Raw genomic sequence first — 19146 nt, forward strand, 5'->3', positions numbered from 1 at the left:
TGCCATGGAGCTCAGGCTCTCCGGTCCCCGTGTGGTACCTTAGATCATTCAGCCTTGCTGCTTTTCAGAAGGTGAAGTCAGAAAAGATTTAGTGAGGCAGCAACCTCTTTGACCTCAACCACAGCACCTTCTTCCTAGAAATATCGCCAAAGGCAAGGAAGCAAGGGCAAAAAAGAACTATGGAAACTTCATCAAGATAAAAAGCTTTTGCAAAGGAAACAACCAACAAAACCAAAAGACAACGGACAGAATGGAGAAGATACTTGCAAATGACATATCAGACAAAGGGCTAATATCCAAAATCTATAAAGAACTTATCAAACTCAACACCCAAAGAACAAATAATCTAATCAAGAAACGGGCAGAAGACATGAACAGACATTTCTGCAAAGAAGACATCCAGATGGCCAACAGACACATGAAAAACTGCTCAACGTCACTTGGCAGAAGGGAAATATAAACCAAACCTCCGTGAGATACCACCTCACACAGAGACAGAATGGCTGACATTAACAAGTCAAGAAGTGACAGGTGTTGGTGAGGAGGCAGAGAAAGGGGAACCCCCGTACACTCTTGGTGAGAATGCAAGCTGGTGCAGACACTCTGAAGAACAGTGTGGAGGGTCCTCAGAAAGTTGAAAATAGAGCTACCCTATGACCCAGCAATTGCACTATGGCATATTTACCCTAAAGATACAAATATAGTGATCTGAAGGGGCATGTGCACCCCAATGTTTATAGCAGCAATGTCCACAATAGCCAAACTATGGAAAGAACCTAGATGTTCATCAACAGATGAATGGATAAAGAAGATGTGGTCTATATACACAATGGAATATTATGTACCCATCAAAAAAACAAAATCTTGCCATTTGCAATGACATGGATCTAACTAGAGGGTATTATGCTAAGCGAAATAAGTCAATCAGAGAAAGACAAGTATCGTATGATCTCACTGATATGAGGAATTTGAGAAGCAAGATAGAAGATCATAGGGGAAAGGGGGGGAAATGAAACAAGATGAAACCAGACAGGGAGACAAACCATAAGAGACTCTTAATCTCAGGAAACAAACTGAGGGTTGCTGGAGGGGAGGGAGGTGGGAGGGATGGGGTGGCTGCGTGATGGACATCGGGAAGGGTATGTGCTATGGTGAGCGCTGTGAACTACGTAAGACTGAGGATTCACAGACCTGTACCCCTGAAACAAATAATACATTATATGTTAATAAAAAATAAATAAAAGACTTAGTGACTTGAGCAGTTATACTCTACTCTACTTAGGAACCTGTGATGTGCTGATTGAACAGGGACTAGAAAAGAGGGACAAGACCACTCAGTGAATGACATCTAGGGGCTAAACTGGAGAACGAATGGAGCTGGGCCGAGCAAGTCTAGAGGGGATGGAGGGTGAAGGATCTCTAGTCATGGTGACACAGCGTGTGGGAGAGCAGCAGGGCGGGAGTCATGGTCTCTTGCGCACGCGTTGCTTTCATTCCTGCGCTGTGTGATCTTGACCAAGCCGGCTCCTTCAGCTGTGAAATAGATATGTTCTCTTCCCGGCTTATCACGAGGACCACAAAAACCACACGTGACATTCCACTATCTGCCATTAAATAGCACTTTACAAATGCTGGGGTAATATTATTACCGAGATAAGGAGGGGGTAGCTACTAGTTTTCTATTTCCAGAGCCCAGAGCAAGACTAAATTGATTCCAAAATGGTTTCTGAAAAGGTCTTTCTTCAGGTGGAGCCACTGAGGCATGGAACAGACCGCCCGTGGAGTCCTTACAGAACTTGATGTTAGGTTAGACAGCTGTCCTCTGCGAGGGAGACCCAGGACAGAGTTCACGTGCTGGAGAAAATGATCCTTTGACTTCCAGTTCCAAGACGGTTTGTTTCAAGATTCCAAAATTCCCTCCTCTTCCTGGAATTCTTTTGCCCTGTCCCATTTCTCTTGTGCTTAGTAGGGGATTGGTGCTCTAGAGCTGTGGAGCGCTGTAGATTTTCACAGGATGCCAAAGTCCGGGATGTGGCATGGAGCAGGATCGGACTCCAGTCCCTTCCAGAGATGTCTGCCGCGGGCACTTAATTGCTCTTTAGCATTTCATTTGAATGAGACTCACGGATCTGTTTAGAACTAGAAAACTGCTGATCAATTGCAATTGCCCCTGTTGTCATGGAAACAAACTGCCTGGGGACTATAATTATATTTCCTTATTCCTGAAGTGAATCCTTAATCATTGCTATGGTAATTACTCAATATCTGTGGTCCCAAATTACATGATGCTTATCCAAAAAAGACAAAGGATAAGGAGTAGGGGGGCTGGCCTAAGACATGTGTGAACCATGCAGCTGCAGAAAGCCTTCTCCTTTTTTGGGTGGGGAGAGTTTCCCTGTGGGCTCACGTCCCGAGGTTGGATGATGGCAGTCGCATCTCAGAGTGTGCCTTGTGTGTAGAGTAGTGGCTGGAAGGCTGTATCCGGTAGGATGATTTCAGTGGTAGCAGAAAACACAACGAGTATCTTCAACAGTAAAGAAATAGATTATCTGCCGTGCCTGAAAGTCTGGAGGACCTGGGCTTGGGCATCCCAGTAGCGTGGAGAACCGCAGGCAGCGGCACACGCCACCAAGAAAGTCTCTTGCGAGAGAAGCAGAATCAAAACACCAGAGTGCTTTTCAGGGACGTTGTCCATCTGGGTGGGCAAAATTGGAAAGGAGAATCAAGACACAGCCCCAGAAGCATGGTGTGGTGGCAGTTTTTGGTAATTAGCAGTCAGCATCCAATTTCCTTTTCCAACAGTTCTTTTCCCCAGTTTTTTTTTTTTTCCCCCCCAGGTAATCAAGTTTGCCTCTCTGTGTGTACCTCTCATAAGACATGGTGCTTGCTTCCCTTGACAAGCCAAAGGGCCAGATCTTCCACTCCCCCGCCCCCCGCCTCGGGTGCAGTGTGGCATGACATGGGACCCACCTGGCTAGCTGGTCTTTCTTTCCTGGACTTTGATGTGGTCGGTGCTCAAGGATGTGAGGAACACAGCTGCGGCTGTGCCTGTAATGAGGCTTTTCCTGTGGTGCGGTGGCTGCTGAGGCCCCCACAGCCCGCACCTCTGCAGCTCTACTCCTATCTTTTTCAAGCTTTGACTCTAGCTTTCTTGGTTCTTCAAGCCCCCACCAGACTGTCAGTAAATTTTCTTTTGGTCCAGTGGGACCAAGTTAGCTTCTTTTGCTTGCACCTAAGAACTGTAACTGACAGAGCATGAAACTGACAGAGCAGGAAAGCTAGGTGGGAGAGAGAGGGTTTGACCCAGAAAGAAAGAAGCAGAGCCTGGAACACTTCCCTGATCTGAATCGAAACGGAGGCCCAGAAGAAGCTTTTTAAGATGCTGACTGTCCTTCTCACTTGCCCATGTGCTGGCATAGGCCCACCACAATGAATACGACCACTGTACCTGGAAAATACCCATGGTCTGAAAATACTCCTCTTCCTCCCCTCAGGGTGTTTGTCTCAAGCTTCCCATTCCCTCAGTGACCTACCCATCTGAGACACTGACTCTTCTACAGTATTAATCATTTACTCCTGCACTGAAAAAGTTCACTCACAATCTTACTGTGGGAGGCACTATGGGAGATATGTGATCCCTGCACTCATGCAGCTCCCGGACTGTAGTGGAGATAAGAGGACGTCATTATTGTTGGAATTAGTGTCTGTGCGGCGCTTTACAACATGCACAGCCCTTTTGTTTTCTGTCTTATTTAAGGCATGATTATAGCAGCCATACCATAAAACAGCAGGAGACACATGCATTGGCCTTTCAGAGGAAGACAAGACTCCTTTCTTCCAGGAAGCAGGAGGGGCCGGTGGGGGCAATAAGATTTGAGCGGGACTTGGAAGGATGAGTAGGGCCTGAACTGAGAGGTTGGCACTGGGCAATTCGTGGAGAGGAAGAGCCCAGAGAGGGTATTTGGGGAGTGGAGTTGTGTGTTTCAGGCTGCCTGAAGTAGGGTAATGCTTACGTGAGTGCTTGCACTATTCTCAGTGCTTTACATATCCTAACTCGATAAATCCCAACAGAAGTTTCATGAGGTAGGCCCTAATAGCCTCCCCACTTACAGATGGGGAAACTGAGACTCATAGAGATGTAGTGACTTGCCCAAGGCCACACAGCAGGTTAGTGGGAGAACAAGGTTTAAGCAGCAGGCACACGCAGCCAGAGTTGTTGGGGGCCCTGCCATGCAGACTTTAAGTGCCACCAACCATTGCAGCTTCATCTGGGACGATTTTAACAAAAGGGAACTGTTGGAAGTTTCTATGCTGGCAAATTAATGGCTGTACGGCTGATGTGGAGTTTGAGAGAAAGTGGAATTGGAGGGACGCCTGGGTGGCTCAGTTGGTTAAGCCTCTGCCTTCAGCTCAGGTCATGATCCCAGTGTCCTGGGATCGAGTCCCACATCGGGCTCCTTGTTCAGCAGGGAGCCTGCTTCTCCCTGGCCTGCTCTGCCTGTTCAGCCTGCAGCTCTCCGTGCTTCTGCTCACTCTGACAAATAAATATATAAAATCTTAAAAAAAAAAAAAAAAAAGAAGTGGGTTTGGAGAGAACTTCAGTTGGAGATCCTTTGGAGATGCCAATCATATTCCCATAGGCTGGAGGTAAAACCAGGTCACGGTGACAGTCAGTCACACGTTCATTGGCTCTTCAGCTGCCTCAGGGATCTTCACCTGCCTCGGAGCTCTCCCATACACGTTCTTGTCTATGTTCAAGGATGGATCCTCGAGTGGCCGCTGTCCACCTTGGAGTGGGGTGGGGGAGCACCATGCCAGCACTTTCCTCCAGTGGCCCAGGAAAGCAGAAGCTCTTCAGATCATGCTTGTAGCAACTGTAGAATTCTGAAGTCATTTTAGAATTTAAAATCATAAAAATAAAAGCGTCTCCTGAGCAAAGGTTAAATGTGTGAACTTGATACTGTTTTTGGCGTGGTTGCTAGCATAATCATCCAGTTCTGTGTGTTACCGCACAGCGGGACCACCCACTCAGGCCTCAGCCGAGTTTTCTGGAATCTTTGATAACTTGAAGCTCAGAAATGGGCCCTTCAGAACAGCCCGGTATTGGTCTGTGTGCTGCCAAAGCGCACCCAAGAGTACTATAATACTTATCCTGAAATAGCCTCTTAGAGTTTCTGGGTAGAATTATAAAGGCCGTCCAGCCGACTCTGGGTAAATAAAAGGGAAGGAGGTGGGGTTGGGGAGGCACAGCAATGAGTCTTTCTTCCTCTCTTTCCAAACCCATAATGACTTCGATCAGAGGGCTTAAATGTAAGAAGGTGTAGGTAAGACAGGACCCCCTAAGCCACTCCAAGTCTGTTTAAGTGCTAATAATCAATAGTCAATTCTGTTAGAATAGATTCAACCTATTAGAAGCCTCTGGTCTCTAGCTAGTAGAACCGTTTATGGTGTTTAAGCCTCCTGGGCTGTCTGGGGTCAGGATGGAACCCTAGGGGCTGCTGCTCTGTGACTCAGCACGATCAGCATTTGAAGCATTGCACCTCCCGATTTCCCATGATTTTAGGCAAATGTCAAGAGATTCTCTCTTCTTTCTCCCTCTTCTCCTTCTCCTCTTTTTTTCCCCATTTTTTGTCCTGTGAAGTCTCCACTCATCTTTCCAGAGAGTGACTGTTTAATTTGGGTAGAGGATACGAAAGTGATGTCAAATCTTTGGTGTGAATTGAAAATATCAGGCACACCTACTTACCCTCAGCCATGTCTACACATAGTTAGAAGTCATGACGCTGTATTTATACATTTTGAAAAATCTTGATTAATACCAGTGTCCAAGCGCATTTATTCACCCTGGCCAAAAGGTAGGAACAAATGTTCAACCACAGATGAATGGACAGACAAAACGGGACAGTATACATCTTGGAGAACATTATTCATCCTTAAAAGATGAAATCCTGACACGCGCTAATGGGTGAAACTTGAGAACCCTAATCTAAGTGAAATAAACCAGATGAGTGAAATAAACCACTCGCATGAGGTGCCTGGAATAGTCAAATTCATAGACATAGAAAGGAGAATGATAGGGCACCAGGGTGGCTCAGTTGGTTACATGTCCGGCTCTTGATTTCAACTCAGGCCATGATCTCGGGGTCATGAGATCCAGCCCCACATTGGGCTGCATGCTGGACGTGGAGTCTGCTTGGATTCTCTCTCTCTCTCTGTCCCCACCCCTGTCTCTCTCTCTCTCTCTTTCTCTCTCTCTCTCAAATAAATAAATCTTTTTTTAAAATGAAAGAAAGAAAAAAAGATGGTGGTTACCAGGGGCTAGGGGAAGAGGAGGTGGATAGTTATTGTTGAATGGGGATAGTTTCAGTTTGGGATGATGAAAAGTTCTAGAGACAGATGCAGTGATAATTGTGAATGTACTTAATGCCACCGAACTATACATTTACAAATGGCTAAAACAACACTTTAAGTATATATTATAACAAAATAGTCTCAGTCAATATTATACAAATACGCAAAAATTCGCAGATGGCTGCCTGGTTGACTGTCAGTTAAGCATCTGCTTTTTGCTCAGGTTGTGATTCTGGGGTCCTGCAATCAAGGCCCGTATTGGGCTCCCTCCTCAACAGGGAGCTGGCTTCTCCCTCCCTATCTGCCTTCCGCTCCTTCTGTGTATCCTCTCTGTGTCAAATGAATACATAAAAAATCTTTTTTTTTTTTTTTAAGATTGTATTTATTCATTTGACAGAGAGACAGGGAGAGAGGGAACACAAGCAAGAGGAGTGGGAGATGGAGAAGCAGGCTTCCCGCCGAGCAGGGAGCCTGATGTGGGGCTTGATTCCAAGACCCTGGGATTAGGACCTGAGCCGAAGACAGACACTGAGCCACCCAGGCGCCCTAAATAAAAACTCTTTAAAAAAAAAAAAAATTCACGGGTGCTGGAACCTCATTTGGTTCACAGATTTGGTATTTAAGCAATAAAATCGGTTCACCTTCTTTTCTATAAGCTTTGCAGTCCTGGGTGAACTGGGAATCTTACTTTATTGTCAAGCAGCTGTTATTTACATAGCATCTTTGTTCCTAAAGACATCCAAACTAACGGATTTCTAATGACTAACACTGAGTCAAACTAGAAAGCTCCATCCGCTGTGACTCAGGAGCCTGAGTTCTGGTTTCAGTTCTGGCTTGGTCAAGCTCACCTCCTGGGACCTCAGCTTCTGTTGTCCAAAAGGAGTCCGGTCGTGGACTCCGTAGCCACAGAGGGCCCTGTGAGCAGTGGCCGTGGGCTGGGCAAGGCCTGCCATCTGTTATTGCGGACAGGGCCTTGGATTAGCGGCTCCCGCTCCAGCTGCTGGTTCCCTGCAGAGACAGGCCCACTGGAGCCGCGCAGAGCAGCAGCCCCAGCCTCCAAGCAGCAGGGGTGGAGGAGCCTTGGCTGGCCGCATGGAGTGCAGGCCGAAGTCGGTCTGGGAGCTCAGGATTTTTTGTCCTACCCATTGATTTCTGCACTGTTTTCGAAGGATCTCTGAATGGGAAAGGACAGATGATGTTACTCATTAAGGTCTAATGCACTACGGCTTCTTCCTGACCTGGACCAGACCTCACATAAAATGATAACTGCACAGAGCCTGAGGGGTGATAGTAACAAAGAAACAGGAAAAAATGGGAGTTTTGTGGGAGACACTGATGACCTTGATTTCATTGATGTTGAGTTTACAGACAGTGGGACAGCCAAGTAGCAGGGTCCACTGTGCTGCTGGTCGCGTGGGGAGAGGAGAGGAGAGTACGGGAGCCGCACACAGACCGTTGTAAGAGGCGATGCTGAAACCAGAGGAGGAGCCTCAAGCTCATAATCACCACCCTTGCCTTTGAAAACATAACAGTAGGAGTCAACAAGGAGTGAAAGGGACAGACCAAATCAGAGGTCTGTGGGAGGATTGGAGGCCTCTGATTAGATGTCTGAAATCTGAGCCTCTCTACCAATCTCCAGTAACATCAGCAACAAAGCCAGGACAGAGATAGGGAAATGAGAGTTATGAATCTCAGCCATGCTTTCTGCCCCTAGGGCCCCAGGAGCTTCTGCTGCCTGGACCTCCACGGCCAAAGGGACCATTTTTCTGACCTCTGCAAGGCATGGCTGTGATTCTTCCCTAAACTAATGAAGACTTCTCCTCAGAGACCAGTGTTGTTACAGATTTCCCAAGTGGGCCTCTTTTTCTTTCCTTCTGGAGTTTGTTTTTACTACAGGTGCTTTGCATTTGACTTTAGATGATCTTGTTTAAATTTAAAGGACTGTTAAATGTATTAACAATCCTTCATTTAGAAGTTCAAGATCCGGGGGATTTTAGAGGTCCTTATACATCTCTTCTCATGATCAAGAGGCTGCTCTGTGTTCTTGGCATGGGAAGAGAAGGTTCCCACACAGCTAAGTGGCATTTTTTTTTTCCTTTTGAGAACATAAAGCCTGAGGGAAAGTTGCCTCTTTGAGGCTCAGAGGCCTTGCCTCTAAGTTCACACATAATAAAAGGAAGGGGAAGGACTGGCCTGATTCGCAATCAATTGTGAAAAGTCTTTAAATGTCAAGAATAAAGAAGTCCAGATGAACTCTGCTAAGGTACAGTTTGTGTTAGGTTGCCCCTCCACCTCCCAATCATGTAATTCCTAGTTCCCAGCTGTTAAGGACAATGATGCCACCAAACTCTTTGTTCCTAAAAACCGAGTTTCAAGCTGAGATCTCCACACGCTGCCTATTCAGTTGAATTCCAGCCCTGTCTCAAATTCCGGAACTCTGGGCAGTGTTTTCCCCTACTCTTTGTCGCAGCTTCTCCTTCAGAGAAAAGGAAATAATCTACGTTGTAGAGTTGTTTGGAACCGGAGCTGGTAGCCATGATCACCAAATATTCAAGATTATTCAAATTGCCAAGGATTTAGTGTTAACTTACATGATGTAAACTGAAATATTTAGAAGAGAGTGTTCCTTCATGTAACCAATAAACCAGTTACCATTCTCCTCCATTGTTCCTTCTCAGAGCTTTAAAATAGGACAAAAACTAGATCTAAGAAGAAAAAGATAGAAATGTTTTTGGTTTGAAAAGTAATCCTCTTAAGAGTAATAGCCATATAAATAAGTAGGTTCTGACAGCTGTAGAAACCTCGTAAGTATCAAAAAGTTATTTAATCATGTCTACTTCCCGCTGTGATGAAGTAGCTTGAAGCAAATCAGCGCTCCCACCACAAACAAGTAGAAATGCAGAGAGAATATTTTAAGACATCTGTTTGAAGGCATCTGATCGCTGCTCCTGCACCAGACTTGAACAATGAGATACTGGAGAGAACACAAGCCCACTGAGTTGAGCCCAACTTTCTGCACATTGTTTCTCCTCTGTGGGATTAAGTGATTCCTGGTGGAGAGCAAGAGACCAAAAAGCCTAAGAGTGGCTGCCAAGAGGAGGAGAAGGCAGCAGAACTGGAGGCAATCTCCTGGAGCCTGGAATACAAAAACTGGAGTTTGTGGCTGCCGAGATAGTCAGGACTTGAAGGACTGAAATCCCCAAGAGAAGAGAAACTCAGAAGAATGAATCTAATCTAGGTGACAGTTTCCTTTTTTTTTTTTAAGATCTTATTTATTCATTTGACAGACAGAGATCATAAGTTGGCAGAGAGGCAGGCAGAGAGAGAGAGAGAGAAGCAGGCTCCCCACCGAGCCAAGAGCCCCATGTGGGGCTTGCTGATCCCAGGACTCTGGGATCACAACTCAAGCCGAAGGCAGAGGCTTAACCCACTGAGCCACCCAGGGGCCCCATCAGTTTTCCTTTCGATAGATTTCTTGATAAAGCTGCACCAGGATAGAGGCTGAAAGGCAACACAGTTTTTGACAGTGTGTGATGTTAGAAAGATGAAAATTGGGGTCTGGGGCCTACCAAGGAGGGAGACCTTAGGAAGCAACCCAGGCTGTCAGTTGAGACAACAGGGGGCCTTAGCCTAGGTATGAGGACAAAGCAGAGGTAGTCTGAGCCTTATTACCAAGATTGCTAGCCAGCCATGCTCAGTACAGTCCCTAATTGAATTGAGGTGATCCTCTCTGCCACTGATGGCTAAAGGATTGGGTGAGTCCTCACTGGAAGGAGACAACCCAGCCTCTTCTGGGTTTCATTCTTGATACTTAGACTTCAATCAAAAAATTACCAGGCAGTTGAGAAACAAACTATGAGAAAAACAGAATAATAGAAGTAGACCCAAAGATGATATAAAGATATTGGAGTTTTAGTATTTCAAAGTTGTGATTAATACATTCAATAAAATAGTTGACAAGATAGAGAATTTCACCAGAGAGCTGGAATCTATTAAAAAGAATCAAATAGAAATTCTAGATATGAAAAACAGTACTGAAATTAAGTGCTCAATGGATAGCTGTTTATTTTTGTTTTAGTTTTTTAATTTTATTTATTTGACAGATGGCAAGAGAGGGACTACAAGCAGGGGGACAGGGATAAGCAGGCTTCCTGCTGAGCAGAGAGCCCAACTGGGACTCAAACCCCGGGATCATGACCTGAGCCAAAGGCAGACACTTAACTGACTGAGCCACCCAGGCACCCCTCAATAGATAGTTTTAACAGTAGATTAGATATAACTAAAGAGAGAATTAATGAGCTAAAATCTAGGTCAGTAGAAAAATCTATACTAAGGGACACCTGGATGGCTCAGTCAGTAAGCATCTGCCTTCAGCTTAGGTCCTGATCACAGGGTCCAGTCCCACATCTGGCTCCTTGCTCAGTGGGGAGCCTGCTTCTCCCTTTGCTTGCCATTCCTCCTGTTGTGCACTCTTGCTCACTTGCTTGCTCTCTGACAAATAAATAAATACTTAAAATCTTTTTAAAAAAGAAAAAATCCATACTAAATCATATTGAGTGAAAATAATTGACAGGTATGGGAAACAGTGTAAGGCATTCAAACATTGGAGAATCAGAGGGGGAATAAAGGAAAAAGGGGGTAGAAGCAATATTTGAAGGATGAAGATTTTCCAGAATTGATGAAAGCCACAAGTAACAGTTTTAGGAAGTATTATGTATGTATTATAAATAGATAAAATAGAGGAAATTCACAATGACCATGAGAAAGTAAAACTGCTGTAAACCAAGGCAAAGAGAAAAATCTTAATATCAGCTATAAATAAAAGATGCCTGTCTTTTTGAAGAAGCAGTGATATAACCTACACAAAATCTATAAGTTACAGCATAACTTAATGGTAAAATATTGAATGCATTTTTGCTTAGTTCCAGAACATGACAAATCTACGATCATGACTTCTGTTCAACTTTGTGAAGTTCCTAGATAATGCAGGATGACAAAGAAAAGAAAAAGGGAGGAAAGAAAGGAAGGAAGGATGGATTTAAAATAAACAAAACTGCCTTTGGTCACAGGCAACCTGTCTGTATACATAGAGAGTCCAAAAGAATCAAGTCATATTATTATAGTTAATAAATTTAGCTAAGCCTAGTTTTAAAAACAGTATGCAAAGATCAATTATAATTTAATATTCCACCTATAAATAATTAGGAAATAAAAATTTTTGGCTATACCATTTGCAATGAGTTCAGAAACCTCAAATAAGTAGGAATAAGTCTATCAAAATATGTACAAAGCCTCTACGCACAACACTACAAAACATCATTGGGAGAAAGTAAGTGGAAGCTAAACGAATGAGGATATCTGATGCTCACGGACTAAATCAAGAATTGTAATGACGTTAGTTATCCCAAAATTTATCTGTAGGTCTAATGCTATCACAAAAGCAATTCTTGGGGCACCTGGGTGGCTCAGTGGGTTAAGCCTCTGCCTTCGGCTCAGGTCATGATCTCAGGGTCCTGGGATCGAGGCCGGCATCGGGTTCCATGTTCGTGGGAAGCCTGCTTCTCCCTCTCCTACTCTTGCTACTTGTGTTCCCTCTCTCGCTGTGTCTCTCTGTCAAATAAATAAATAAAATCTTAAAAAAAAAAAAAAGGCTGTAGTAAAAAAAGGCAGTGTGGAATTATTGCTGTAAAAATAGACAAGTAGTCCAGTGGAAACGAGGCCGGAAACCGATCCACATCGCTTCATTCATTGCGAGTCACCCACTGTCTTCAAGCCTTCGTCTCCTCTTCTGTAAGTAGGCTTCATACTAGTGCCTACCACATACAGTTTAAATAGTATATATCAGGAGGATTCAGATATGATACTGAAGAGGTTAGCACGAACGACAGGGACACAGCACGTGTCTGATACAATCTAGCCCGCATTGATATTGCCCCTGTGACTGCCCCTACTGCTGTAATTATCACTACCACTCTCGTTACCGTTCATTTTTCGTTTTTCAGTTTGATCCTCTGGAAGTGGGGAATGGCTGGACATTCAGTTGGCAGCAAGGAACATTTGGGGCAACACAGAAAGAGCAGGATAGGGGAGTGTGGATTCTTAGCCTGCCTGGAAGAAGAATGGGATCGGGGAGATCAAGTTCACGATCCAGTTAAGGTTGCCCAAGAAACTGGAATGGGATTTAGCCGAGCACAGGGCGATGCGTCTGGCCAGAGTCTCTGAAGACAGTGAGATAATGAGATCTTTGATTCTTTTCATATTCATACCCGAAACAGTGCCTCCTGTTTCCTAAAGTGGGTCGCTGCTCTAGAGGGTCTGGTGTTCCAGCGGTTCAGTCTCTCTAATCCAGGTCCAGCCCACGTGGCACTTCCTCTCCCACTGGCGTCCCCTCCCCTCACTCGAGGGAAGACCAACCTATTCTGCTGCTTTAAAACACTTGAGCTGACTGGGAGAGGGGTCGTAATCCGCAGCTCTGAGTTCATTTTCTCACTCTACTGCTTCTATTCAGGTGACTTTAGATATGGGTATTTACCCCCCGAGTTTCATCTGTAACAAGGGGTTCGGGTTGAGATGACAACCGTAACACTCCAGCACAACTTTTCATCAGGGTGGGATTGGTGGCGGCTCTGTCATTGACAAAGGTCGCACAGCTCGGAGGCTCGCATCCAAGCCTTTGGTTTCTCAACCTCATATGCTTTGTCACCTTGCTGGCTCAGATTTGGCCGATTCGAGGGCAGGATTTGGTACTCAGCCTTCCCAACCCCATCTAGATCTGGTCAGGACCCCGCCTGCTGCGTGTCTGTAATTCAGTTTAGAAGCCCCAGCTGCAGGCGCCCCTCCCCCAGGACTGACACTGGGTCACTGATAAAAGCTCCAGGTGGGACCCGCTTCTAGGGAGGGAAGCAGGGGAAGCCCCTTCTCACCCCGGGAGTCTGCATGCGCAACCAGCATCACCGAAATGCACCTTCCCTGCCTTCCCGAGAGCGTGTGGTTCCGCCCACCCCTGGGAGCAGCCTTCCCAGAGTGCAGTTATGTCCGAGACCTGGGGGTGGGGGAAACAGGGGCTTCTGCCGCGCATCTTCTTGCAGCTCACCCCAAGGGGAAGCCTGGACTCCATGAAGTGCACCCCTTCAGCTGAAACGTGTTTACGGTTGGGTACCTACTGCTTCCGAGCCGCTCGCTGTGCACAAAGCCTCCCCGGATTGCCCCCACACGTGTTTCTCTTAAAGAGTCCAGCCCCAGAGACGATACCTGTAGGTCCTCTCCGCAGTTCTCGGCCTCGTCAAGTCTCTGTCTTAGAGGCGTGGATTTAACAATCTGTCATCTAAAGGAGAAAATCTCTTGCGTCTAACCTGTAGATCTGCACGTGATTTCGACAGTGCTGGCTGACAGGCTTCCTGGGGGAAAATGGACAGTGGCAGCTTGAAAGGCTTGTCAGGACATGGGCTCCTCCAGTTCCAGTTCCTGCCAGGCCTCGGGTTCCGGAGCCTCTACAAGTCAAGAGCTGTCTTTGAGTTCTGTCCTGGAGCGGCTCCAAAACCCTGTGTTGGGGACAAGCTCCCGTATTTCTGAGAGACCCTTTCTCCTACCAGCGACTTGGCTGACCCCTCGCAGAAAAGGACACAACGCTGGAAGTGCTTTCTGAGGGAGACAGGGGCTGTGGGGGGAGTCCCCTAAATCAGGAGGAGTAGGAAACTGAATTGCCAAAAGAAATATTATCATCCTAATAAATGAAGCACATGATTTGCATTCCAGGTCCTTCAACTATTCTATGGGAACCCGGGCATTTTCCCATGACAGTATTTTTATCCCTGATGGGGGAGCAGAGAGTGAGCAGACAGTTCAAGCAATGTCACAGGACAACATCCTGGGCAAAGTCAAAACTCTTCAGGTAAGACAGCTTGAGATTGCAAAGTCAGATCCATAGGAGGGGGTCCGGCGACGGGGGGAAGCGGGAAGATCCTGAGAGTGGCCTCGAGTAAGGCAGCAGGAGAGCCAGGGGAGCTCCTGGTGAGAATTTCTGCTCTCTCAACCCTGACTCTGTTCTCTGGAAGCCTTCTGTGCCCTGTGAGAGGCGCACCGTCACCACTGTACCCACTTACCTAACAACCCCACTCCTGTTCTGTTGAGCTGTTCCCTCATTTTTAACTGCATGTCATGAGGACAGGTACCCAAGAGAAGCTTCAGGGCTTGGCTGGGCGGTGGGGGTGGGAGGGTTGGAAAAGTAACCATTGAATGTCGCCCATAATCCCTGAGCACAGGGTCGACTGTAGCTGAGGGCATGCACAGCACGTCCCCTACTTGGACAGTGATGGGGGAGACTCTTTATTATTTGCTGTATTTGTAAATCTGGCTTCCCCTGAGCTACCCTGTCTTGGAGGAAAGCCAGGAACCTCGTCAACCTCCCTCCTGCTCATGCTGCAGAGTCGGGCAGTTTTCCTCTATAAAACTGACGCAGGTGGTAACTCCTTCATAATGAAAATTTAATAAAATAATTATTCACTAAATGTGATTGAGATCATGGGAAATCCAGGGAAAGCAAGAGGAGCAGAGACACCTGGGATCTGATCACATAGGTTTGCTCGATAGCCTGGTAGGATTCACTCACCCGACAGAAGTGCCCAAGCAAGCACTTCTCTGAGATGGGAAGGCTTGGAGGCGATCCAAATTATGAACGAGGGACTCTGGTTTGCTGATTCCCATCTGTCTGTAAGTCTACAATAACGAATGTATAAATGAATGAAGGGCGGGGGGAACAGCCGGCTTGAGTAGCTGCCGATAACTCAAAGGAAATTTTCTATTTTCTTGAAATGTTCTTGTTTCTACTGAACATTAGCTATGCATTTGGGGGTCTGTGGTTACATGTCTGCACACTCTCAGCTGATAGAGCATATGGCAGGAGGGGAAATAGCTAACACCCAGAACCACACCCGAGCTGGCCTGGGTCTTTATACCGGCTGCCAGCCACGGCCCAGGGCCACCGTCCTGCCCTCAGCGCTGACGCAGGCCCTTCCGTCAGGTTCTAGCATGTCCTGACCAGGTTCTGCTCTCAGTTCTTGCTGGCTGTGCTGCTACATGTGTACAGACTCCGAAGCAAGCTGTCACTTCTCCTAGGCTGGAGAAGAGGAAGGGTGGTGACTGCCCAAGAAAACGCTGGACCCCCTCCCCACATCACCTTTCCTTCGTGCAGTATTTTGACTCCTGGGCTATTATTCTTAAGAAGTTCTGAACCCCGGGCTCATAATATGCCCTTTCCAAGAGGAATGACTTCCAGAGTTAAGTCCGTGAAACAGCTGTATTTCATAAGGGCTTTCGAGGAGTTCTTTAAAAATTAGATAATAGTGTGTTGTCTTAAATGATGTCTGTGCTAACGTCACACCGCATGCCACTGCCCCACCAGGAAGTGGATTTGGACTTGGAAAAAACATATAACTCTGCACTGTTGAAACTCAGTAAGAATGTGCGAGTAACTGTTCCAGCTCACACTGCGGGGCACAAATTTAAAGAATCAGATCTTACAGTTAAAATGTAAAGCAACCAAAAAAAAATTTTTTAATTTAAATAAATAAATAAATAAATAAATAAATAAAATGTAAAACAACCAACTTCCCTGAAGCAGCAGTTCTATTAACAACGGAAAGGAAAATGTGAGGAAAGTGCTCTCCTTCGGGCAATACCTACTCACCCAAGGTCTGCCTGACTTTGCCTCTGCTGTGGTATGGCTTCACAAGCTTCTTTACTGCTCTCTAGTCTACTTTTTTTTTTTTTTTTTAAATAAAGAGGCTTTGCTCTTTGAGGAGGGAAATGGGGACCATTATCAGAGAAAATGTGATTTTTGGAGTGACATTAAGCTATGACTGTATCACCCCCAAAAGACTGTGCTTTATTTTTCAGTCGACTAAGCAGTATGTTCCTGGTAAGTCATAGAAACAGTAGTTAACTTTATTAATACTTGCATGAATGCTTTGCATTTTTCCATGACAACGTTATGCTGATATTGGTGCTCAGTAAGCAGCATAAAAGACCGCCCCCTCGTAGACTCCAGCATGGAATGAGGGTGTTAGTTATGTCAGAGGCATGTATGTTTTTTATGTCCGAAATCGTGTTTGTGTATGTACGTATGTTTATTAAAAACAGAAAAGTAACGGATACCTATTTGACAGTAGATGTCCCGGCAGGCTGATTAGTCACTATTAAGACATTCTTTTGAAATGAGATTTCTATCGTGATACCATTGGGGGTGGGGGAGGGGAGCCATTTTTCTCTGGCCTGAGAAACTTCCCAGTCCTTGGAACCCCCCAGAAAGGTGCACGTGCTGACTGTGTTGGGAAAGGTCGCCCTCTAGTGTCCACACGTGGTCATCCCAGCTGCGCTGGCTGGCGGGGGCGCCGGGGTCGTCTGTAACCGCTCTGAGGGCAGAGTGACTGAATGCAGTGTCGTCAGTAAGCCTGCATTCTCTGAATCAAGTGAATCTGTCATCTGCCAAACTTTCCGTCACAAATGATTGAAACTTTACAAGAAAAATGACTCTTTTTTTCCCTGAGTATAAAAATATTGCATGTTTGTAGGGAGAACAAATTCTAATATATAGGACAGTTATAGGGGTCAGACCAATAGTGATGCCCTTTTTGAAAATCCTACACATAACAGTCAGCTGTTCCACGGCCAGTGGGTGAAATAAAAATTCTGTCCCAGGCCTCCCCACCACCTGGCTGTGCGGCTTCCAGGGAAGTCATTGACTCTGACCCTTGCTGTCCCCATCTGAAAAATAAGGGGGTAAATATGATGGATGATCTGGGCCCTCTAGTTTTCAAAGTCTGCCATCTGTACGGAACCACTGCTCACCTGCTGTAGCACGGAGCGTTGAGGGAAGCTTCGCACTTGGCTGCATTTGGACTGCAGTGACCTTGATGTTCCTTACAGCGGCCCAGATCACAGACCAGGGAGGTACCTGCTTAGATCAGATCAGACCCAGGCTATGGAGTGGGTAACAAGTGACGATAAAACTCAGGAACATTGGAGTCTAAGCCTGCAGGTGATTTCTAGAATTATACCACACCTTTGTCAGAAGATGCTAGCTCTATTAGACCACGGACTACTTAGCCCGGGAGGAGCAGCCTCCGTCTTCAGTAGCTACTGGCTCCCGCGGAGCTGGATTTCACTTAAAAATGCCAAAGTGTCATATGTTGGAGGTTTTTGACACTTCACGCAGCTGTCAAGCACACAAAGGATAGATACCCGCTCTCAGCCACTTCTGTGTAGAGCAGATATCTGTAAATCTATATGCTTTTTCTTTTGCCCTTCTTTAAGAATTCATTTTCACTACGGGTGCATCTGTAGTTCACTCAAGAGGACAGAAACTTTATTTTTCTTCTGCTTTGTTCTCGCAGACACAGTGTAAAGGATGGCCGCGAGCAGTCTGGGCGAATCTAAATCCTGGCTGTGCCAGAGCTGCCGAATACCATGTGCTTGGAATTCCCACACCATAGGAGAAAGCCTCATAAATATGCATGTGCATTCCTATAACATCGCTCTCTGGCATTCCATGTTACAACAAAATGGCCCAGTTTGAATGAATAAAATATAGTCCCTTTTAGCTTGCATTCCAGTCCTCACAGTAACCCCATTCACAGCCGCAGGCGGCATGGCCCGTCGGTGTAGGCGCAGTGCCCTGCCCCCCTCTCCGGCTGTCCTCGCAGTGTATGTGAAGGGCCCCTGGGTAGTAGAGAAGGTGGAGGAGTGGTAGTAGTTTACCAGGGCAGGCTCCACCCCGACAGTCTGGTTGTCAGGGGCTGCTTCTATCAAAGCTCTTCTCGTGACAATGCCTGAGTAGTGGACAGAAATGAAGTCACAAAAAAGCCCCACTGAGCCCTACATTCAAGTCACATGACACCCGAGATTGCCAAATAGGTTTCAGCAAGCACATTCTAATTGTCAGTAAGTCACAGCGTCTCGACAGCCCTATTTGCTTTGAGGCGGCTGCAGGAAGCATTTGGAGCAGGAAGCCCGGGGGAGGGAAAACGTGCAGGTGCAGGAGCCTCACCTTGCAGACCTGAGGGTCGGTCACGATGGCCCTGAACCCTCAGTCCCACCCTGGCCTGGTTCTGAGGTCTCCTCCCTGCCAGCTGCTGGTGTGTGTCTAGGAAGACAGTCCTTTGTCTGGACAGAGAGGCGGCAGCCCGATCCCTGAAAGCAGCCAGCATTTCTTTGATGACCGGGGGCCTCCCCTCCTCATCCCCCTAAGCTCGAAACCACCAGCCTGAATTTATTTTTCTTAGAGGGATTTTAAATCAGAGGCTTCACAGAAATGCACGTTGTTATTCTCAAAGGCAACAGCATTGTGTTTCTTTGGCCAGGGTGCACGTCTCTGTGACATCAGTCATCCCTGCGAGTCACGGTCTCATTCCGCCCTCTACCTCTTCCTCCCCCCGACCCCCGTCTCCACACCCCTGCACCCTCCTCTCGGCTCACCTCTTTGACTTCATGCTCCATTTCAGTTCTTAGAACCACCGTCTCCACTTCCAGCTTCGTCCCGTGTGCCTCATTCCTCCTGTTCTTATCCCATCGGCTTCTCTTTCCATCCGCGCGCAGCTCTGCCATTGCTCGCCACGCCAGCCTTCCCATCTTTGGAGCTTGTTTCCATCTAGACTGCGACTACATCGTGTCATACGCTTGTCTGTCTCTTACGCATCAGGGTGGACCAACATAAGTATTTTATAAGGTGCCTCATGAAGAAGAATTTCAGCATTTTCATTCTCTTTTTGTGATGGTGGCAAAACCCCCTCACGGAATGGC

General features: G+C 46.4%; 1 protein-coding gene across 4 annotated transcripts in view; it reads left to right on the top strand.

Moving 5' to 3' along the window:
• The window catches only part of CRACD (capping protein inhibiting regulator of actin dynamics), a 268869-nt gene that overhangs the window by 228152 nt on the left and 21571 nt on the right, over window positions 1-19146 (top strand). For 2 of the 4 annotated variants that reach the window (XM_032334353.1, XM_032334354.1), the window contains exon 5: window positions 14107-14242. The exons of 1 other annotated variant lie outside the window; for it this stretch is intronic. In XM_032334353.1, the coding sequence (XP_032190244.1) occupies window positions 14123-14242 (120 nt within the window). In that variant the 5' untranslated portion in view covers window positions 14107-14122. Of the gene's footprint in view, window positions 1-14106; window positions 14243-16245; window positions 16268-19146 lie in introns of those variants that run through there. One more of the 4 variants, XM_032334356.1, reaches the window with a different exon arrangement.

The sequence above is a fragment of the Mustela erminea genome, chromosome 2 (assembly GCF_009829155.1).
Source record: "Mustela erminea isolate mMusErm1 chromosome 2, mMusErm1.Pri, whole genome shotgun sequence".
In the NCBI taxonomy this organism is placed as follows: Eukaryota; Metazoa; Chordata; class Mammalia; order Carnivora; family Mustelidae; genus Mustela; species Mustela erminea.